Below are 23389 nucleotides of genomic sequence, written 5' to 3' on the forward strand. Positions count from 1 at the left end.
CTTTTCATCCCACTTTTGTAACCATTTTTTCATCGTTCGTCTTATTGTGCCCACGTTAGAAGTCCCGCATACGGGCGGAACTATGCTGATCCGCGACTCGCTTAGCAGCCTGCCAAGTCGTGTGCAAACGGGTTTCATTGAGCTTCCGGTTTCGCGGAAAAATTATTTAAATTTAGAAGTTAGATAGCGGTCTTAAAAATAGTTAGATAGCGTTCTTAAAGACGTCTTAAAGATAGAAGAATGAAATGTGAAAAGACAATGAACTTCTTGTTATTATCCAGATAGTTTATTTGAGAAAGAAAACAATATTTGCTATATAATATTTACAAAATAAATGTACAATTTAATAATTCAAAATTTGAAACAGCATCTTGCCATTGTCCTTGCTATCCATTTCCAATTCCTCTCCAAGTTTGTACACCAACTCCAGATGGTCGAAGAACGTGTTGTATGGGACTTTCTGGAATAAAAACTATGATGCGATGCAAGTGTGCTCAAATGATACCCACCTTCTCTTATTGCTCCTTTTCTTTCTTCTCCAATGTTTTCTCAAACTCTTTTGATAGGCTATTCAGAGCACTCTGCACCTTACACAGGTCGTCCAGGAAAGCATTCACCGCAAAGAGTATGTTATATTCCAAGGTGTCCGGCACAGTGAGTTTGGTTCTTCTGGAAACAGGATTTTAAGAGTTTTGTACGCTAGGTAATGTTTAATCTTACGATGCCTCGTGTTTCCGCTTTTTGCTGGAACCTGGCACGTCCGGAGTCTCTTTCTTTTCAAGTTGTCCTCTAGATTCGGATTCACAGGAATCCTAGAAGTTTGAGGATCCGAAGGATTGCCTAAGAATGAAAATTATATAATTGTTTTCTATTTTCACAATAGTGACTGACCTCCAAGAACTCAAACATGAAATTATTGCATCTGAAAAACTACAAATATTATTTAAATAGCTGGAACAATTAAAATAATTTTTTATATACTAAAAGCAAAACAATAAGCCAACTCACGAATTGCAACGATATTGCAAGAAAAATGATTGAAAAAACGAGCGGCCGGGTGAGTTGGCTGTTCCTCGTAGTCTTTGCTGTATATCAGTTTCCCACACACTCTCGCCGTTCGCCACATAGAAAATATGGTCGAAACGTGTGTGAACAATTCGTGCTTTCTGCGGCTCGCCAGTTCTCTCTCCTCAACATTTGTCAGTTTGAGGTGAGTCAGATGCATATTTCCTTTCATTGTGTTTCACCACTTCCACTAACCAACGGGCGAAAAAAAAGCTACTTCGAAATGTATAACCAACTTGTCATTAAACTCTAGATTCAAGGCTACATGAAAGATTACTTGCGTCCCTGAAAGCTGTTCTACACACATTGGGAACATCACATCTTTGTATCACTTTCTTGCGTCTCTTTCCATCTTACCACCTCATTTTCTTCTACTAATGTCATTTTGAAACCCTTTCTTCCCCTTTTTTCATCCTTTCCTGCGCTTTCATCACATTTTGTCCAGCGAACCCGGTTTTGCCATCTTATCAGTTGGAAGTACAAAACAGTTTTGGGTTCCTATTTCTCTCCTGGGACATTTTATATAATGCGATCCTGAAAGAGAACGAAAACTCGATGAGCCGATAAAAAGTTTTATCGCTGGGGATGATACAAAAGGTTACCAACTCAAATTTCAACAAAGTATGCCTTGTGGCTATGGAAAAACTGCTAGCTTGACAAATAACACTTCTTTTCAGGGATTCTGAATTATTTGGCGTCATTATTGGGCCGTAATTCTAAGTTTTCCGTATCTAGAACAGTAGAAGAACTCAGCTAATGACTTTTAAGTCATTGACCTTTATAAAGGCCAATTTAAAAGACATTCTCATTTCGAAAACTTTTGAGAACCTTAAAAAACTGCTCAAAAAAAGCTGTTTTTCCCCTATCAAACACCGCTAGGCTCCGAAAAATCACTGAAAAAGGCAATAATTTCACAGTGAATGATGAAACAGAAAGATTTTCTCAATTTTTGGTTGTAAAACAATATTTTTGGCTGTTTTAGTCCAACGCTTTGCATTATTCGAAGCGTTTGACATCTTTTTTCCGTTTCCTTTGTACCCAATTCGGTAAAATTCAGTCTTTGTCAGGTTTCCACCCAGCAACTGTCTTCATATATAGGTAACTTGAAAGTGATTCTGATTTCAAAAAATTTAGAAAACGATAAAAACTGTTTAGAATCACTGAAATATAACTGAAATAAGTCATCGAATTTGAAGTGAGCCATGGAACAGAAAGAATCTGTTTGAATTGCCGTACTTACAACAATTTTTATTTGTAAAGCCTAATAATTGCCTGTTTTGAATTTTCGGCTATGTTAACTCTCGCTCTCGGTGTTCAACTTACGCTATTTTGTGGAAAATTCATCATTTTAACCCTTAAGCAGACAATTTTTTATGAGTTTTACTCAAAATAATTTTACAATTGTTTAGATACAATGTTTATTTTTCAGAGTTCTTGTCATTTCTCTTCAGTTTTCTCATTTTTCTTACGATTTCCCATTTTTGACCAAGATAGATGAGTATTTTCTGTATCCAAAAGAGAAAAAGCTTCGTAGTACATTTATATTGACTTTCAATGCTCAAACACGAAGAATGCAACTGAAAACAAGCTGGTTTTCTGAAAAATGCGGTTTTCGGGTTTTACCGCTCGTCTGATGTAGTTTTGTGTACTGCTAGATGCCTAATTTCTTGACTTTCAACTTTTTATTACAAATTTCAGAAAATTGTCATACAATTGAAACGTGAAAGTAGAAGAAATCTAACTATTTATCACGCCATTAGAAGATAAACATCACCTTTGAAACGTTGTGGCCGAGGTGTCCGCCCGCTAGGCCAGCAAAACGCGCTCTATTGACACGCATTAGAGATTGGAGACGCAAAGAAAGGCAGAAGGCATCGATTTTCTTTTTTTACGTTTTCAGCGATTTATAGTCATTAAAATGACTCCAATTGAATGAAACTTGTTCTGATTGTTGTTTTAAATAATTTTTCATGCATGAAAATCTCTAATTCTCGATATTTTGTCGTGGTTTGTTGAAAAATAAGTGTTCTTCCAGAGCCCAACTAAAAGTGACATTTGGCATCGTTCCGGACAAAATAATGGATTTCATGCACTTCAGAGACTTCAACAATCGTCATGTACCAAGTTTGAAACTTCGAAAGTAAGTATTTTCCTTATTATTAAATCAGAAAAGACGTTATGAGCGCGGGAAGCGCTGCCCAATTTTTTATTGCGAAGGTGCGCTCTGTTAATAGATTCGAACAAAAATAGGCTGGCTTCTGGAACTCCTTCGCATCCGTTTTTTTTTGAGTTACGTGAAATCTGGTGTGCTTTCAAATCAAAAACCCGATAGAGCAGAAAGTCAATCAATATACACACAAGCCGAATCCACTATCAATTTGCTGAGTTTTCGGTGATTTTACATAAATAGTCAGATTTTTTTCTAGGTTGACGTCTCGTTGAAATCAACACACCGTGATCCGTTCTAAAATTGCCAGTGTGGTGGAATATAAACCGTCAAAGAACCTGGAGATGCAATCGCTGAGCAACGAAACCGTTAGCTTTCTTCACAGTTTGTTACACCATGTGATGTCTGTTTTTCTTCGGTTGGAGAAACAAATGACAGTTGAATGACTTGTAAGTTGATGCACACAAATATCAGATAAATAAAACATGATTTGTTACAGAAATCCTACATATTCCTTGCAAACATTGCTGTGGATTCCAACTGGTGTGGCAAAAATGTGTTCAAAGAAGAAAGGATTTGATGATTGCACATCAACTGGGCTGCTCAATAAAACGAGGAGGAAACTGATACCGTTCTTTTTAGTATCAATATATGGCATCCAATTGACAATATGATCTGATAGATGAAGACGTGTTGTTATGTGAAGAAGTGAGTATTTGAGCTTTTTGAGAACGTGGCTCGTGAAATAAGGCAAAAAAATGCCGAAGAAAACGCATCAAAGATCCACCAGAATGTGAATTTTTTGGCTGGCTGGCGTGTCTTTGATGCTTCTGAGCTCTTTGAACCGCTCTAACGACATTTGATTAGCTTTCAGCAACCATCTGGTGTGCCATTGACGCGTTTTCGTCCGAAGATGCGGATAAACCAAAAAAAGTTAATTCAATCCTAGAAATAATGTGGAAAGCTGAGAAATTGCTTCAGAAATAAACAATGTATTGGATTTCAGTGCAGTTTGAAAAAAATTGTTTGAAAAGTATTTCAACTGCTGGAAAAGATAATGACTTATATTCTAATCTTGTTTTTATTTCAGAATATTCGGTGGCAGGGCTGACAGCGGCGTCCGAAGATCTTATCAGGTGTGAGGTGGAGTATTGAACATGAGGGACGGATGAGGGAGATAGACGAAGGAGGGCAAAAGATGAAGGTATTGCGTCCAACGAAGGAGATAGAAGATTTCGACGAAAAGAAGAAGGTGAATGATGTGAAAACCTGAAAAAGTGCAGCTAGATAACATCAATGATGTGAAGCCTGCTCTATTGACTCGGGGAGCTAACTACATCAGTTTTGTCATTGTGAATATTAAAAAATTGATATATAAAAAAAATTCAAAGTGAATATTAAAAATTGATGAAACTGGAAAATTATAGACCTTTAGTTCTCATTATTTTTTGTGGTCTGTTACAAAAACATGCTTTCCAGAGAGCCCAGTGACAATTGGAATCATTCCGGACAAAATCGTGGATTTTATGCTCTCCAGACATTTTGACAACCTTCCTTTACCAAGTGTGAACATTGGAAAGTAAGCATATATCTTATTTTTGAATCAGAAAACTCGTTTTTTCCTCCTCTGCATCCCGTTCTTGTTTGCATATTTTTGATATGGTATGCTTTCAAATCTAAAATACGATGAAGCCGAAAAGTCAGTCAATGTTCATACAAGCCGAATCCACTGTCAATTCGCAAAATTTTATGTGTTTTCACATAGTTAATCTGATATTTTTCTAGGTTGATGTCTCGTTGAACTCAAAACACCCTGTTGCGTCTCAAGAATGTAGTGTCATGCAAAATGAGAGCCGTCAATAACCTGACGTTATTCTTATTCGCACCAACTTGGAGCGAGATATTGAATAAGAGTCTTCAATTGGCTGGATCAAAGTTTTTGTTCGGTTCGGTCGATTTGTATGGCCGATCTTGAACAAGGTGCTCACCGGAATCCGAATCAATGAATAGAACCAGAAGTATTCCTCACTGTTGTTACACCATATAATGTCTTGTCGCCTTTGATTGGCGAAACCAATGACAGTTGGATTATTTGTGGAGGGGTAAGTTGTTGCTAATGTATTTCAGACGAATAAAACAAAAATTGTTACAGAAATTCTACGCATTCTTTGCAAAATTGTCAATGGATTCCAACTGGTGTGGCAAAAAATAGGTTCAACGAAAAAAGGATTTGGTGGAGGTACATCAACGGAAAATTATCGAAAACGTTTATGAAACGACGAGAATTCTTTGCAATTTTAATCAATGACAATCAAATAGCAAGATGATCTATCAAGGCAGCTATCAGGACATCTACTGTACTGTATTTTGTGGAAGATTCGCGGTAAGACCTGAGCACCCCATTCGACATTAGTCTTCATTGGGTAGGAATAAACCGCCCCACTTTGGCGTAGCCAAAAATTATTTCAATACTAAAAACCTAATCTCACTTGGAAAAGCCGAAAAAAAACCGAATATTAATTCCTAGAATCCTGACTTTTCCAGTTTTCTTGATATACCGATATTTACCGAAAAATTATTAAAATTTCCGAATTTTTTGCTCCAAAAATTACATATTTCCATTTTCAGTTCCTCTGCGATTGGTCTCCCAAACCCGAGAAAACTCATTCGGATGCCTCGACCTTCGGCCACGATCTCGACCTAGCCATCCCCCACAACTCGCCCACAACTCGCTCATTTCCCCCAAATCGGACATTGGCCCATCCCATTTGCTCATGGAAGTACAGTAAGACTGCTGAAAAGGACTATAAAACGAATGGAAGAGGCGACCACGCCGATTGCAAGAAAGCACTACAACAATATCTGGGAGACACGTTGGCTTTAAATTTCGGTCACGTTTATAAGGCAACTACTTGGCCGAAAAATTCGACAAGTTGAAAAAGTTGTCGTTTTTGATTGGTGTCCGGTTGTGAATTACGTGCTTCTTGACGCCAAAATTCAGATTCTCGACATGCAGTTTTTGGCAATTGACGCGAATAACGGCGAGAAAGGTACCCGACATGTGAAGAGTTTTGTGGAGAAGGGAACGTGAAGTATGTCACGAGGAAAGGAACATCGTGGGCATCGCAAAATGTGAGTTTCAGTAAGAGTTTTCAGCAATAATTTCAGCAATTTCTCTTCCTGGACGCCGTTCTGATACTCGGATGCTCCGCAATCTTCGCTAAAAGAGCAGTGTTCAACAGCATCCAAAAAGGGCAGGTAATGAACATATCGTTCGACAGCATCCTACGCGTCCAACAAAGCAGTTAGATGATTTCGTCAAAAAATGAAGGTGAGCGATGTGAAAACTTGAAAAGTTGACATTTATTTTGGGAAGCGCGCTCTATTCACTCATTGAGCTAACTCCATCAGTATTAACAGCGATTGAGTGTTAGAAAGCAATTTATTTCATTTCAGGCTCGTCAATGTTGGCGCCGGTTCAGAGGAAAGTGAAGTCGATGTGGAAGGCGTACAAAGCAGTTGCAGAAGGAAATGCGGCTGTATCGGAAAAGAATGGTCCGTTCCTCAAAGAATCAATCTATCGTGATTGGCGTCGGCTGAGAAAAAATTAATTTATGCAAGAAGTAGGCAGAAGAAAATGCGGCTGTATCGGAAAAGAATGGACGTTTTTTATTCAGATTGACATCTCGTTGAACTCAAAACTTTCTGATCTGTCTTCAGGATCTCGTCTGATGGTGGAGATGTGACGTTTCGATTGGACCAAGATGGAGCAAGATGTCAAACGACAGCGCCCGATTTTAAGCATACTCTAAATGTCTGGATCAAAGTTTTTTTGGAATGCTGCCCGATTTTAATAGTGCTCTCCAAAATCCAAATAATGAATAAAATCAGAATCTTTCTCCTCGGCTGCTGCGCCATGTTATGTCTATTCACCTTCGATTGGCAAAACCAATGACTGGTGGATGACTTGTGAGATGTTGCAAACAAAAATCAGATAAATGAAACATGAATTGTTGCAGAAATTCTACACATTCCTTGCGTAAATGTCGATGGTTCTCAATTATTGCTGCAAAGACTTGAATGGAGAAGAAAGGCTGTTGTGATGGTACATCAAAACACAGAAAAAACGAGGAGGAAACTACGAGCATCCTTGATCAAATCAATAAGTGAAATTCAATTGGCAAGATGATCTGATAGATGAAGACGTGTTATTGTGTGAAGAAGTGAGTATTTGAGCTTTTTGAGAACGTGGCTCGTAAAATAAGGCAAAAAATACCAAAATTAAGAAGAAAAGGGCGTCGAAGGTGCGCCATATTGTGAAATTGTTGGATGTCTGGCGTATCTTTGATGATTCTGAGCTTATTGAACCGCCTATGACAATATTTTATAAGCTTTCAGCAACCAACTGGCGTACCAATAACGCGTTTTCGACGTGCGGATAAACCAGAACACAGACAGACCGATCTCCTTTAGGACACCTGCAGTACTTTATTTTTTGGAAGATTCGTGGTAAGACCTCTGTACCACATTCGAAAATGATCTCAACTGGATTCGAATAATTTTAGGCTGCCAAAAGCTGATTCCATCTTAGAAATGAAGTGGATATCCAAGAAATTGCTACAAACATATGGAATATTATCTTTCGGGGCAGCTTCAAAAAACGTTGTGTAAAACAGTATTTTGTTAGCTGGAAAAGATAGTTACTTTTATTCGGTATTGCGTCCAACAAGGCAGATAAAAGGTTTCGCCAAAAAGAAGAAGGTGAATGTTGTGAAAACTTGCAAAAAGTCCAGCCAAGTAATAATATATACAAGAAACTGCTAAAACCCCAGTTTCTTGTAAAAAATCAGAGCCAATAAGATGAAAATCGCGATTGAGTAATAGAAAACACATCATTTCATTTCAGGCTCGTCAATAATAGCACTGGTTCAGAGGAAAGTAAGGCCGATGTGGAAGGCGTACAGAGCAGTAGCAGAAGAAAATGCGGCTGTATCGGAAAATAATGGAGGGTTCCTCAAAGGATCAATCTATCGTGATTGGCGTCGCCTGGGGAAAAAAGATGAATTTATGCAAGAAGTTGTCAACGTACAGACCGATACAGCCACAGTTCATGTTATTGGGTGACAAGGAGGATTGGTTGGTTTGAAATAGAAACGTATTCGCGATATTTGCACTGATAACGTAGTCAGGTGCACAGGGAAGTGGCAGAAGAGAAAACTAGAAGGTACCTCTTCTGTCCTCTTAGTCTGCTCGGCAACTTCATCAGATCTTTTTACTATTCCGAAAAAAACTCAATTCTGTTGGATCAAAAAAGCAATATTTGGGGTTTTCTATGGAAGTTCAACAGTTCCGTAGAAAAGCGAGCGCTTCTTTTTCAGCCTGACTTATGTTTCAGAAAACCATGGTTCTGGAATTTTCAAAAAAAAATTGGTTCAAATCTCAATGGCTGTCCACTAAATGATTCGTCCGCTTATTGTGTTTAATTTTTTTCGTGGATATTTATTGTTTACTGATTATATTCCAAGTTTTTGTTCTGGTGGTCTTCGTGGACTCATTTTTATGTATGGGCTGTATGAGTTATCCCAGCTTCTCCATTCGCTTTTTAATTTTCTCAATATCAAGCATGTTTAATTCGAATTTCTCCAATATTCTATCTGTGATTATTGTCTGCATGTGTATATCTGGTGAAAAACTATCTAAATGAACGATTTTTATAACGTTGCCGGGAAATTTGTGAGAAGGGTTTTGTACATGATAGAATAATGAAATGATTGGATAAGACATGACTGAAACGCACAGAATGGCTAAAAACGAAAGCTAGGAAAAAGAGTGACTTGCTTGGCTTTTGCGTTTCGTTTTATGCAATGGACTTATAAAAAATGGGGGTCAAGTTACTTTTCCGTAATCAAAGTCACGGGTTAGGGGTCTCGTGTGTTAACTAGTACTAGGTCTCGTGTGTTACTATCATTTTGAAAAATGTCGTCTGGTGTAGCAAATCTTTGAAGAGCTAGCATGGTTTAAGTAAACTCGTGAAATGTAATGTGCGAGTTGTTATATTTCAGCTCTCACTTTACTGTTCTTCTTTTCTTTAAAAAACTGAGGAACTCATCTCACTTCAAGCAATTTTCAAATCTTTTTTCTTTTTCTCCTGCCCCATTAGTTAATATTAACTCCTTTCTTAATCATAAAGTTTTCTCTCATCCCTTGATTGATATTTATTTCAACAGACTGCTTTTGGAAAAAAGAAGATCTCCTTCCGCATCTTTATACTACTTTTGAAAATTCGAAGCTCTCCTGTTCCAGCAGTCACACTGTTTTTGACCATTTTTTCCACCGCCCATTCCTAATTACATTTCTAGTTCAATACGTAAAGTATTTCAATATTTTTGATTTTTTCTTCCTTCCTTATGTTCTCTGTTACCTTCTTTCTTATCACTCTACCTCGCAGCTTCAATTACCTTATCTTCTACATACTTTCCGTTTCTTTCTTCCTTTTTTACGTCTCGCAGTTATTGTTTTGTTTTTTGAAAACTCTTATCGTATTGTTTCCAGGAAAACAATGGCAAAGATCGATGGACATGTGGTTTATGGAGTTATCGAGGAAGGAGGAAGAATAGTTGAAATCGGAAGACCACTAGCCGCAGAAGAATTGGAAGAGAGATTGAGAGGACAAAGACATCAAGAAGATCGGAGAAGTCAACCAGGAATCAAAATTCATCCTGCATTTGGAGGACAAAAAAGACGTCATGATGGGCTGGGATCATTCGGAGGGTCCGCAGCTTTTCTACCATATGAAGTATCAGGAGGACCATCAGGACTCTCTGAAGACCAGCAAGACTTGGGAGCATCATCAGCGTTCGAAGCACCATCCTTACTCATGGGACCACCACCAGGTCTCGAAGGGCAACCACTTCTCCCACCAGCGGTTGAGCAAGCAGCCCAGGAAGACAGAGCCATCGCAGGAGACCGAGCTGCTTTGCAGGCAATGGTGGCACCTCCAAACCCGGAACACCTCCTCAACAATTCAGTCATGTTCCGTGGTGCAGTGCTTGTGCACGTGTTGACCAATGTGCCAGTCTCTGTGGCTTACAATGGGTTCTGCAACCTGTTCAAGAAAACGTTCATGGAGTACACGGCGTTCGAGTACTTGTACTCGAAATTGAGGAGCGGAGACCTCGATTACGACTATGTATCACCGTAAGTTATATCTTTGCACACTTGGGGTAGTTCGGCACGGGCCACAATCAAAATTATTCTTGGACCGGCCCGTTTTAAATCAGAAAAACATGCTTCGAGCCAAATGTTCAATTTTTTTCGTAGTTGTTGGATTTTTTTTTGAAAAAGTCTTCTTTTCACTTAGCAGTTTAGAATTCAATAAAAAAAATGGATATGAGCCAAAGTTTTAGTACTTTTACTCTGAAATTTCAAAACTTTCTGAAAAATTTTGTCAAAAATAACACTTTTTGAATCCTTGCTTTGAAAAGTCTGTATTTTTGTAATTTTAGGCAACAAAGTTGTTATTTTTTTAGTTTTTAAACAAATAAATCTTAGCTCAACTCGATATCAATTTCAGGCCAAGACGGACCACTATTACAATCAACAACCTTCCGGGAACCGCACTGGACATGATCACGAAACATTTGCCTCCAGTTGAAACGTAAGAAATTATTCACTCAAAAACTCAAAAAACGTGTGTTTCAGGTTCCTTCTCCGTGGACAGAACCGTTTCCTCCGCGACTACGTTGACAATCGCCCTATTTTCAAGTCCCTTGAGGCTGTCTTCGAACCAGGAAACTGCCAGTTCACAATGAGTCATCCTTGGTTTGTGCATGCCGTCGTGTACCAAGATCTCCAAGTTGTGGGCGGTGGTTTTGTATGTTCCGTCACTTGTGGAAGCAAAAGAAAAGTAGTTGAAAACACATGCTCGACGGAAATGTTGTTGACCCAACTCCGACTCCACTTGCGTCATGGACAGTTCATCATGAACAGGATTGTTATTGAAAATGGAGGCTGGGATGACTTCGAAAAAATTGAACATCTTTTGAAAAATCTCAAAGATAAATTGAAAACGAAGAATCTAAAAATTGTTGCTTTGAAACCAGGAGACGAGATGATGATTCTTGAACACATCGACCCAGGATATCTCGAGGAGCTTGAAATCGAAATAAAAGATTATCAGAATCCAATGACAAAGGAACAAATCGACTCAATTGTTGGAATGACACAATGGGAGAAAGCTACGACAAAGATACTCAAAATCCACGGTCAACAGGGATTCCCTATTGAGAGCCTCATGAAGTGTCCAAATGTGAAGTTGATGCTTCTCAACAAGGAACTCCCAATGGATGCAATCATCTACATCACTCAAGTGAGTATTAGTTTTTGATTACTGCTAAAAATTGTTAAAAGTCTTTAAAAAAACTAATGAATATTTTTCAGATGGTCCTCGCGTCAAGTGCTGTGAAGAGGTTCGAAATTGGAACCATGTTCCAGCTCAACCCAGACGACATCTTCGGTAGACTAGAGTTCCTGCCGCCGCGTCCTAATACGCGAATCCGAGCGTTTAGAAATGCACAAAAACAGTGATATGTGGTTGAGGTGGGAATGACAAATGTTACAATCTCCAAGTTCAATTAGTTGTTAGCTCTCGCTTACCATTTTTTTGTTTTCTGGTAGTTTTTGAAAACAATAAATTTATTTTCTGTGAGTCTTGGGATGTAATAAAAACTTACAGGTCACATTTCACAATACAATTTGAATGTAAATACGAAATCAAATTTGTACATACAGAATAAGTCTTTGGAGCCTCTGCTTTCAAACGATCTGTAAATTTATATGTACTTTCGACTACGGGGAGTCCATTTTCGCCATCAAAACCTGCTAATTGTCTCTGCGAACCGAGTTATGAGCTTTCAAACGTTACATACGGTCAATTTTTTCACATGCAATTCCGAATCAACAAATATTATTCACAAAAACCAGCCTCTCTTCCCCGCCTTCGGCGGGTTCAGTCGGCTGGCCTCTTCTCATTTACGTGGCAACCCTTTTTCAAATGTGCCCGCATGGCCGAGTGGTCTAAAGCGGCGGTCGTGTTCAAAGCACGCTAGTTCGGTTTTGCCCGCTGGCTTAGTTTCTCTTCTCTTTCCAAAACCGTTGCGGACAGCGCCTCAGACAACGCCCAATTGTCTTTTATATATAAGAATGATGTTTCATCTTTTCAACGTACGAGCACAGGAGAAACACAAATGAAACTACGCGATGGCGTATATGTGCCCGATTTGGAGTTCTAGGTGTAAAAACTTAATCGTACGGAAAGTGTGAGAGCCTGTAACTCGGCTCGCAGATAAGTTTAGCCGGTTTTGATTTCGAAAAATCAATGACAAATAGACTCCCCGGGGTCAAAAGTATCTATAACCAGATGTATAAATCATTTGAATTCAGAAATAAATAGTCAAATGCAAATGGATGTGTATGGCACGGGTGCTCAACGTGTTATCCGGATCGTGACAAGAAATGTTCAATGAGATTCGACAAGACAATGGAATGTTTGTATAAGGAAACAATGAAGAGAAAAAAAGGTATTCTATATGAGGGATTCAATCTGAATTCTGATTGGGGATGTGAATATCTCAATGCAGAAGGCGCCGCATTCCCACGAGGAAACCCAATAATTGTCCAGATTGATTTTCCCAGACTAGATGAACCATTAAATCTTAATGGTATGCACATTTTCCCCATTTTTATTAATATTTTCATTTTACAATTAGGAATTGTGTTTTGTGAAGTACTGGCCACACAAGACGCAGCTATGAGATATTTAAATCAGAAAATAAGGAAGAAGCAATGCTTGTTCTTTGTAGAACTCGTGCGACTGATCAGAACATTGAAGGAAAGTGTATGAAGGTCTCTGAAAGATTTTTGACTGGAGTATGGTGCACAGATGAGCTGAACTAGACCATTTCTAAAGGGTACAAGGTGCTCAAGTATCATGAAATCTGGCATTGGCCAGAAGAGGCTTCGGTCAAAGGAGGGTTTTTCGCCGATTACATAAAGCCTCTATTGAAATTGTAAGACGAAAGTAGTGGGTGGCCAAAGGAAAATATGATAGATGAGAAAAAGAAAGCATACATATAAACTTTACCCTGATTAAAACCCAACTATAGGAATAAATCAATAAATTAAAACAAACAATAAAACAAACCTATCTAAAGAATAACTAGCATATAAAACGAGAATCATGTCATACCTAAATGAGATTACAAGTGAGAAAAGCAGCAAATAGACTAATAATTATAATAATAATACCACGATGGGAAGATTCGGTAAAAAATTGGAAACTATTTAACAGATAGTTCGACAATTCTGTCGATGCGTTGAAAATGAGTGTCACATCGAAAAATCCCTATTCGTGTAGGGAAGTCATGGTGGTAGTCGTATTTCGCACAGTAACCGTTGCTTGCGTCTCTTGTGGCAATCCACTTTGGTGTCCACCGGCGGTCAACAAGTTCCTAATAGAACTGGTCTGTTTCTGCAAAATAATTTATCAATTTTCAACTTTTGTTTAACTTTACTCACATTAGTAGCGGAAACAGAGAGTTGAGAAAAGGCCCCCGAAACTGCTTTACTTGGTGACTCGGTACACATCACATCACTCCGCGCCGACATTTTCCGTTGTTGTGGAATCTTGTAAGGTGTAAACTTAACAGTTTTTGGTGTAGACTTTCCAGCGCTGGAATGTTGTTCTAACTTGTGATTGTACTTTTTGGATTCAGATGGCAATTTTGGCGTGAGGAATTCGAATACAGGCTTTTGTGGAGTAGAGTCTCTGAAACAACACAATAATTGATAGAAATACATACTTCCACACTAACCCTCCCCGATGTTCTCCATAACTCGTCATAAAACCATAGTTTTGTCCGTGGAGCATATCCATGCCGGTGACCTCATCTTGTTGTCTGAAAAAAAAATGTAATTATGGGTATTGAATTTTTGGCAAATAACTCACGTTGATTTAGTATATTCAGAATGAGCAGAGTCCCCGGTAGCCGACTTTTCACAGAATGAGTCGTGAGAAAAGATCGCATTCAAGTCAATAGAACGATCCGCATCTTGGGTCGCTTGTTTTAATTTCCGCTCAATAGCGGCCATTAACGATTCTTTTCTATCTGTGAGCAATTCCTCTTGCTCAGATTTTTTAGCTCGTAGGCGCACAATTTTATCATTATAGAGATCCTTGGCTCGTACGCAATAGGAGCGGAAAGAATCGATCGTATCGATATTCAGTGATTCCTCAGTACCGTCTCCAATGGTATCCAATTTCTTCAGAATACTATGAATGAGAGATCTAGTCACTTGGTCGTCCTCCTCGAAATATCTCTCCCCAAGATTACTAATATCTGAGTCAATCTTCTTTATAAGCTTGAAATCAGCGAGAACTGAACGATCATCATTGGTTAATCGGGGATCACAGGGGCGCTGGTTTTCGGATCTAAAGATTGAAAATTTTCTAGTTACATATAAGTGAAGTCTAATATACACATACCGTTTACAAATTGAATTTCTCGCAAATGACTCGTAGTCGGCGGAAGATTTGGCATCACAATTTTTCGTAACCCGACCCATAGTTTCTGAAAAAAACAAAAACATTGCTTACCGAATTTGTGTTTAGATGTGAACGAAAAAAAAACAAAGATTGTCTTAAGTAAAATTCTCGCCCACCAATCAAGCCTTCTCCGAAAATTTATTTTTAATCATTTATGCTCAACTAGTTTACGCAAAAAAACTAAGAACAACTTGTTCAAAACAAAAAAAATGACAGAAAAGGTATACAAAAGGGAAAGAGATACATTGGACTAGCAAAGAATGCGCCAGTAATGATAGGGCGCGTTTCTCGTGTGAACGTCTCACTGTTAGTGTGTTCACCCCTGGTTATTGTCACTGCCTAGATAATCCACGTTTTTCAACGGTTGGATGGCAGAGTGGGTAACAGGTTGGGTTGGGGAGCAAGAGGTCAGGGTTCGGTTCCTCCGGACGCAATTCTTTTTTTTTCTTTTTTCTATTTTGATTTTCTCGTTTCTGGAAATGGGTTATCTCTCTTATAATGGTTATTTTGTGAAACAAAGTACACGAAACAGCTTATTGCAGAAATTTGCATTCAACTTTGCAAAACAAATTTTGTGTATTTGTTAGGCTTTTGTTAAAAACAAATGAAGAACCATAAAAAAGTTCATTTCCGAAAAAAAGAAGGAGAACTCCTCTTTCGTGGATATACTTTTTCGGTTATATCGACGACCTCTTTAGCTAATAATTCGTACTTGTTAGATTTTACATAAAATGGTGGAACACGCCGGAGCGCCAGGAATAACCTCCCAATATACTCACAAACTTTTTTTCCAAATATAATACAGCGCCATGCAGTAAGATATACAATTTGCCCTTCTTCACTTGAAGACTTATTTTTTCTCAGTAATCTCCCACGTTGTTCAATCATTTCATAAGAGGGGTTTAGCATTAATGCACGTTGATACGGAGTACCAAAATGACTGAATCTATTCCACATAATGATTGGTTAATTACGGAGGAATCGGAAGAATATCTAGTCCAGCAACTGAGAATTTTGAAAATTCTGCTTTCCAAACGGTTGAATCAGGAATATATTGAAGACGACGAAACCAGGAGCGCAAATGATGGTCGTTTAAATCGTTCGAATGCTTTACTAGAGACAACATATCGAGAAATTACATTAAACGAGTCTGAAGAATACATTCAATTTCAAATTGAATCAATTCGGGACCGCCTCAGTGTTTTCAACAATCGTCAAAACAATCAGAACCGGCCATATACTCCCTGGATTCAATTTACTACACGCTCACCAAGAAAAACAATCCAACGTGTTGCATACAATAAATATCTTTATGAAGCAAAAAAGACGGTGCTCACGAAACTAATTGGAAATCGTGGTTCGAATATATCTGTGAAGAATCTGAAAATCGAGATTCACAATCAAATTCTCCGTTTCCCCGTTGGAACTTTTTTGAAAATCAATAATTTAGAAGTTTTATGCTGGAATTCACTTGCATTTGAACGTTTCAAGGAAGTCATTCATCCATCATCTCTTCCAATTCAACAACTGAAAGTTGCAATTAATAATTCTACTGACTATTTTCAAAACAACATTGTGAGAGAAGCAAAAAGTTTGATTATCTATAATGATCCCAGTGAAAATGATTCATGATCCCCAATTCTTCTGAATTTGACCAACCGAAGAGTGTGCTTGGAGAATGAGAACGCATTGAATCCAGCAAATAATTGCCTGGATTTGATTGAGAATTGGCTGCAACAGGGGCGTCCGGTTGGGACCACTTTCTGTATGGGAGTCAAAAGCGAAGAGACCGTGAAGCATTGTCTGGACAGTCTAAGACAGAGACAAGAAGTACTTGGTTCTTCTGAAAAGTGAGCGTTTCTATCAAATCCTTATTTGCTATGATGATTATTTTCAGACAAGTTCAACTTCGCATCGATGCTGTATTTATCCTCAATGTCTCCTATGAACTGATTGAACAACGTGGGAGGTTAGTGAGAGAAGACGACTCGAAGTGGTGGCTGAGACTAAAATTTGTTTTCGTGGAAGATCTGACTGTAATAATTCATTCTAATCTTGTTGTTTCTCATTTTGTTTATTTCAATTACAAAAGCCTGCAAATGGTGTCTGCCAAGGAAAACTGAACCATTCAATTTCTTCACTTGAAATGAGTGGTCCACCGCTTGAACAGGATTTGATAAACATCATTTTTACTCACCGTTTCAAAATTTTTTCCTAATTATTAAATTCTCGTTTCTTACTTCTTATTTCAACAGTCCAAAGGTGAGAGCACCTGCTTTTCGGATAATTCTTGACAAGTCCGTAGAAAAAATTTGATTTTTTTTGGCTTCAACTTTCGATAACGTATTTGCTTTTTCAGAACACACAATGATCAAAAATATTTCAGGTGGTTCGAGTTGTTTCAATACTTTCGATTGAATCAACCATAGAAATTAAAGAAAGAGAAGAGGCATTCTGGGGAGGGAGAACAGGTAATTGAATAATATAGTGTGATGCAAGATAGATTTTCTGTGTAGCTTTACTGTTGAAAAATGACGTACCTAAGCCGGACGCATTTGTTACGAGACTCACCGCTTGTCACATCATATGCGCCTTTAAAATGACACTCATCTGTATGTGTGTCTGTTTATGCTAACATAGTGGACGGACCAACCATTAAAATTTTGAAGAATAGAAAAAAGATTCTGGAAAAAAGAAATTTGGTTCAACAGTAAGCCGTCATATGCGCTTTTAATATGTTATTGAGTGTTTGTGTGTCAAGGTGCCCCGATGTCTGTTTTCTTGGTGTGGGGGCTTAGCGATTTTCGCAGAAAGAAATGATTTTTACTGAAAGTAATATTGTAGATATAGATATTTGGTTCAATTTGTTTTAATGAGGGAGAACAAGTGCATATTTGATAAGAAAAATCGGCTCTTAGTCCCATACAATGAAGCAGATATGTTTCTGTGACCACGTAATAGAAGCCCATTTGCCGCCTCCGTCCTGTTGTATATCCATCCACTCGGAGCAGTCCATAACTTCAGAGTCTAATTTGAAGTAGATAATTCTATAAATTGGAATATTTGTGTCTCTAATCGTAATTATTCTGTGTTTTTAAACCCATATTTGCAGGCCGGGGTAAAATGAACCAACACGGGCCGGCGCGATACTAAAACGCAATGAGCTGAAAAGTATACCAAAATGTTGATCTCGGCGAGTTCTATGTCTTTACTACTACGTATTGGGAAAAAGTGCCAAAAAACAAAAAAGATGCAAAAAAATATATTCAAGGCTGTCCCGCGCAAATTCTCAAAAACCTAATTATTCCCCAAATACACATGTACATATGTACACCATTTCCAAACCGAAAATTCCAAATCTGACGTTTCGGAACCATTGCTTACTTTAGAACGGCTTTTTGGCTATTTTTCTGGGCCCGCGGGATATGAGCGACTAGCCATACTTCTGGTGGTAGGCTAGTGACATTGAACTCGCCGAGATCTAAGTGAGTATTTGAGCTTTTTGAGAACGTGGCTCGTAAAATAAGGCAAAAAATGCCAAAATTAAGAGGAAAAGGGCGTCGAAGGTGCGCCATATTGTGAAATTGTTGGCTGTCTGGCGTATCTTTGATGATTATGAGCTTATTGAACCGCCTATGACAATATTTTATAAGCTTTCAGCAACCAACTGGCGTACCAATAACGCGTTTTCGACGTGCGGATAAACCAGAACACAGACAGACCGATCTCCTTTAGGACACCTACAGTACTTTATTTTTTGGAAGATTCGTGGTAAGACCTCTGTACCACATTCGAAAATGATCTCAACTGGATTCGAATAATTTTAGGCTGCCAAAAGCTGATTCCATCTTAGAAATGAAGTGGATATCCAAGAAATTGCTACAAACATATGGAATATTATATTTCGGGGCAGCTTCAAAAAACGTTGTGTAAAACAGTATTTTGTTAGCTGGAAAAGATAGTTACTTTTATTCGGTATTGCGTCCAACAAGGCAGATAAAAGGTTTCGCCAAAAAGAAGAAGGTGAATGTTGTGAAAACTTGCAAAAAGTCCAGCCAAGTAATAATATATACAAGAAACTGCTAAAACCCCAGTTTCTTGTAAAAAATCAGAGCCAATAAGATGAAAATCGCGATTGAGTAATAGAAAACACATCATTTCATTTCAGGCTCGTCAATAATAGCACTGGTTCAGAGGAAAGTAAGGCCGATGTGGAAGGCGTACAGAGCAGTAGCAGAAGAAAATGCGGCTGTATCGGAAAATAATGGAGGGTTCCTCAAAGGATCAATCTATCGTGATTGGCGTCGCCTGGGGAAAAAAGATGAATTTATGCAAGAAGTTGTCAACGTACAGACCGATACAGCCACAGTTCATGTTATTGGGTGACAAGGAGGATTGGTTGGTTTGAAATAGAAACGTATTCGCGATATTTGCACTGATAACGTAGTCAGGTGCACAGGGAAGTGGCAGAAGAGAAAACTAGAAGGTACCTCTTCTGTCCTCTTAGTCTGCTCGGCAACTTCATCAGATCTTTTTACTATTCCGAAAAAAACTCAATTCTGTTGGATCAAAAAAGCAATATTTGGGGTTTTCTATGGAAGTTCAACAGTTCCGTAGAAAAGCGAGCGCTTCTTTTTCAGCCTGACTTATGTTTCAGAAAACCATGGTTCTGGAATTTTCAAAAAAAATTGGTTCAAATCTCAATGGCTGTCCACTAAATGATTCGTCCGCTTATTGTGTTTAATTTTTTTCGTGGATATTTATTGTTTACTGATTATATTCCAAGTTTTTGTTCTGGTGGTCTTCGTGGACTCATTTTTATGTATGGGCTGTATGAGTTATCCCAGCTTCTCCATTCGCTTTTTAATTTTCTCAATATCGAGCATGTTTAATTCGAATTTCTCCAATATTCTATCTGTGATTATTGTCTGCATGTGTATATCTGGTGAAAAACTATCTAAATGAACGATTTTTATAACGTTGCCGGGAAATTTGTGAGAAGGGTTTTGTACATGATAGAATAATGAAATGATTGGATAAGACATGACTGAAACGCACAGAATGGCTAAAAACGAAAGCTAGGAAAAAGAGTGACTTGCTTGGCTTTTGCGTTTCGTTTTATGCAATGGACTTATAAAAAATGGGGGTCAAGTTACTTTTCCGTAATCAAAGTCACGGGTTAGGGGTCTCGTGTGTTAACTAGTACTAGGTCTCGTGTGTTACTATCATTTTGAAAAATGTCGTCTGGTGTAGCAAATCTTTGAAGAGCTAGCATGGTTTAAGTAAACTCGTGAAATGTAATGTGCGAGTTGTTATATTTCAGCTCTCACTTTACTGTTCTTCTTTTCTTTAAAAAACTGAGGAACTCATCTCACTTCAAGCAATTTTCAAATCTTTTTTCTTTTTCTCCTGCCCCATTAGTTAATATTAACTCCTTTCTTAATCATAAAGTTTTCTCTCATCCCTTGATTGATATTTATTTCAACAGACTGCTTTTGGAAAAAAGAAGATCTCCTTCCGCATCTTTATACTACTTTTGAAAATTCGAAGCTCTCCTGTTCCAGCAGTCACACTGTTTTTGACCATTTTTTCCACCGCCCATTCCTAATTACATTTCTAGTTCAATACGTAAAGTATTTCAATATTTTTGATTTTTTCTTCCTTCCTTATGTTCTCTGTTACCTTCTTTCTTATCACTCTACCTCGCAGCTTCAATTACCTTATCTTCTACATACTTTCCGTTTCTTTCTTCCTTTTTTACGTCTCGCAGTTATTGTTTTGTTTTTTGAAAACTCTTATCGTATTGTTTCCAGGAAAACAATGGCAAAGATCGATGGACATGTGGTTTATGGAGTTATCGAGGAAGGAGGAAGAATAGTTGAAATCGGAAGACCACTAGCCGCAGAAGAATTGGAAGAGAGATTGAGAGGACAAAGACATCAAGAAGATCGGAGAAGACAACCAGGAATCAAAATTCATCCTGCATTTGGAGGACAAAAAAGACGTCATGATGGGCTGGGATCATTCGGAGGGTCCGCAGCTTTTCTACCATATGAAGTATCAGGAGGACCATCAGGACTCTCTGAAGACCAGCAAGACTTGGGAGCATCATCAGCGTTCGAAGCACCATCCTTACTCATGGGACCACCACCAGGTCTCGAAGGGCAACCACTTCTCCCACCAGCGGTTGAGCAAGCAGCCCAGGAAGACAGAGCCATCGCAGGAGACCGAGCTGCTTTGCAGGCAATGGTGGCACCTCCAAACCCGGAACACCTCCTCAACAATTCAGTCATGTTCCGTGGTGCAGTGCTTGTGCACGTGTTGACCAATGTGCCAGTCTCTGTGGCTTACAATGGGTTCTGCAACCTGTTCAAGAAAACGTTCATGGAGTACACGGCGTTCGAGTACTTGTACTCGAAATTGAGGAGCGGAGACCTCGATTACGACTATGTATCACCGTAAGTTATATCTTTGCACACTTGGGGTAGTTCGGCACGGGCCACAATCAAAATTATTCTTGGACCGGCCCGTTTTAAATCAGAAAAACATGCTTCGAGCCAAATGTTCAATTTTTTTCGTAGTTGTTGGATTTTTTTTTGAAAAAGTCTTCTTTTCACTTAGCAGTTTAGAATTCAATAAAAAAAATGGATATGAGCCAAAGTTTTAGTACTTTTACTCTGAAATTTCAAAACTTTCTGAAAAATTTTGTCAAAAATAACACTTTTTGAATCCTTGCCGGCACCAGCTTTGAAAAGTCTGTATTTTTGTAATTTTAGGCAACAAAGTTGTTATTTTTTTAGTTTTTAAACAAATAAATCTTAGCTCAACTCGATATCAATTTCAGGCCAAGACGGACCACTATTACAATCAACAACCTTCCGGGAACCGCACTGGACATGATCACGAAACATTTGCCTCCAGTTGAAACGTAAGAAATTATTCACTCAAAAACTCAAAAAACGTGTGTTTCAGGTTCCTTCTCCGTGGACAGAACCGTTTCCTCCGCGACTACGTTGACAATCGCCCTATTTTCAAGTCCCTTGAGGCTGTCTTCGAACCAGGAAACTGCCAGTTCACAATGAGTCATCCTTGGTTTGTGCATGCCGTCGTGTACCAAGATCTCCAAGTTGTGGGCGGTGGTTTTGTATGTTCCGTCACTTGTGGAAGCAAAAGAAAAGTAGTTGAAAACACATGCTCGACGGAAATGTTGTTGACCCAACTCCGACTCCACTTGCGTCATGGACAGTTCATCATGAACAGGATTATTATTGAAAATGGAGGCTGGGATGACTTCGAAAAAATTGAACATCTTTTGAAAAATCTCAAAGATAAATTGAAAACGAAGAATCTAAAAATTGTTGCTTCGAAACCAGGAGACGAGATGATGATTCTTGAACACATCGACCCAGGATATCTCGAGGAGCTTGAAATCGAAATAAAAGATTATCAGAATCCAATGACAAAGGAACAAATCGACTCAATTGTTGGAATGACACAATGGGAGAAAGCTACGACAAAGATACTCAAAATCCACGGTCAACAGGGATTCCCTATTGAGAGCCTCATGAAGTGTCCAAATGTGAAGTTGATGCTTCTCAACAAGGAACTCCCAATGGATGCAATCATCTACATCACTCAAGTGAGTATTAGTTTTTGATTACTGCTAAAAATTGTTAAAAGTCTTTAAAAAAACTAATGAATATTTTTCAGATGGTCTTCGCGTCAAGTGCTGTGAAGAGGTTCGAAATTGGAACCATGTTCCAGCTCAACCCAGACGACATCTTCGGTAGACTAGAGTTCCTGCCGCCGCGTCCTAATACGCGAATCCGAGCGTTTAGAAATGCACAAAAACAGCGATATGTGGTTGAGGTGGGAATGACAAATGTTACAATCTCCAAGTTCAATTAGTTGTTAGCTCTCGCTTACCATTTTTTTGTTTTCTGGTAGTTTTTGAAAACAATAAATTTATTTTCTGTGAGTCTTGGGATGTAATAAAAACTTACAGGTCACATTTCACAATACAATTTGAATGTAAATACGAAATCAAATTTGTACATACAGAATAAGTCTTTGGAGACTCTGCTTTCAAACGATCTGTAAATTTATATGTACTTTCGACTACGGGGAGTCCATTTTCGCCATCAAAACCTGCTAATTGTCTCTGCGAACCGAGTTATGAGCTTTCAAACGTTACATACGGTCAATTTTTTCACATGCAATTCCGAATCAACAAATATTATTCACAAAAACCAGCCTCTCTTCCCCGCCTTCGGCGGGTTCAGTCGGCTGGCCTCTTCTCATTTACGTGGCAACCCTTTTTCAAATGTGCCCGCATGGCCGAGTGGTCTAAAGCGGCGGTCGTGTTCAAAGCACGCTAGTTCGGTTTTGCCCGCTGGCTTAGTTTCTCTTCTCTTTCCAAAACCGTTGCGGACAGCGCCTCAGACAACGCCCAATTGTCTTTTATATATAAGAATGATGTTTCATCTTTTCAACGTACGAGCACAGGAGAAACACAAATGAAACTACGCGATGGCGTATATGTGCCCGATTTGGAG

General features: G+C 38.6%; 6 protein-coding genes across 6 annotated transcripts; 4 read left to right on the top strand and 2 right to left on the bottom strand.

Annotated features, from left to right (window-relative positions):
• Window positions 1-343: 343 nt before the first annotated feature.
• On the bottom strand, window positions 344-909 carry GCK72_026198 (uncharacterized protein; the record flags this gene model as incomplete). The annotated part of the gene is made up of 4 exons (XM_053736727.1): window positions 344-460; window positions 588-669; window positions 721-812; window positions 892-909. The coding sequence occupies 4 exons, from the start codon at window positions 907-909 to the stop codon at window positions 344-346; spliced, it is 309 nt and encodes a 102-aa protein (XP_053580293.1).
• A 4646-nt stretch (window positions 910-5555) lies between these two features.
• On the top strand, window positions 5556-6169 carry GCK72_026199 (uncharacterized protein; the record flags this gene model as incomplete). Its single annotated transcript, XM_053736728.1, has 2 exons — window positions 5556-5615; window positions 5861-6169. The coding sequence occupies 2 exons, from the start codon at window positions 5556-5558 to the stop codon at window positions 6167-6169; spliced, it is 369 nt and encodes a 122-aa protein (XP_053580294.1).
• A 73-nt stretch (window positions 6170-6242) lies between these two features.
• On the top strand, window positions 6243-11818 carry GCK72_026200 (uncharacterized protein; the record flags this gene model as incomplete). Its single annotated transcript, XM_053736729.1, has 7 exons — window positions 6243-6282; window positions 6689-6787; window positions 8139-8352; window positions 9785-10429; window positions 10806-10889; window positions 10934-11600; window positions 11672-11818. The coding sequence occupies 7 exons, from the start codon at window positions 6243-6245 to the stop codon at window positions 11816-11818; spliced, it is 1896 nt and encodes a 631-aa protein (XP_053580295.1).
• Window positions 11819-13634: 1816 nt separating this feature from the next.
• On the bottom strand, window positions 13635-14854 carry GCK72_026201 (uncharacterized protein; the record flags this gene model as incomplete). The annotated part of the gene is made up of 5 exons (XM_053736730.1): window positions 13635-13760; window positions 13808-14057; window positions 14104-14187; window positions 14238-14720; window positions 14775-14854. The coding sequence occupies 5 exons, from the start codon at window positions 14852-14854 to the stop codon at window positions 13635-13637; spliced, it is 1023 nt and encodes a 340-aa protein (XP_053580296.1).
• A 916-nt stretch (window positions 14855-15770) lies between these two features.
• GCK72_026202 (uncharacterized protein) lies at window positions 15771-16466 on the top strand (the record flags this gene model as incomplete). The annotated part of the gene is made up of 1 exon (XM_053736731.1): window positions 15771-16466. The coding sequence occupies one exon, from the start codon at window positions 15771-15773 to the stop codon at window positions 16464-16466; it is 696 nt and encodes a 231-aa protein (XP_053580297.1).
• A 135-nt stretch (window positions 16467-16601) lies between these two features.
• On the top strand, window positions 16602-22742 carry GCK72_026203 (uncharacterized protein; the record flags this gene model as incomplete). Its single annotated transcript, XM_053736732.1, has 8 exons — window positions 16602-16684; window positions 16732-16870; window positions 17221-17305; window positions 19003-19216; window positions 20648-21292; window positions 21679-21762; window positions 21807-22473; window positions 22545-22742. 8 exons carry the CDS (start codon window positions 16602-16604, stop codon window positions 22740-22742), a joined length of 2115 nt encoding a protein of 704 aa, XP_053580298.1.
• Window positions 22743-23389: the final 647 nt, after the last annotated feature.

The sequence above is a fragment of the Caenorhabditis remanei genome, chromosome X (assembly GCF_010183535.1).
Source record: "Caenorhabditis remanei strain PX506 chromosome X, whole genome shotgun sequence".
Lineage (NCBI taxonomy): Eukaryota > Metazoa > Nematoda > Chromadorea > Rhabditida > Rhabditidae > Caenorhabditis > Caenorhabditis remanei.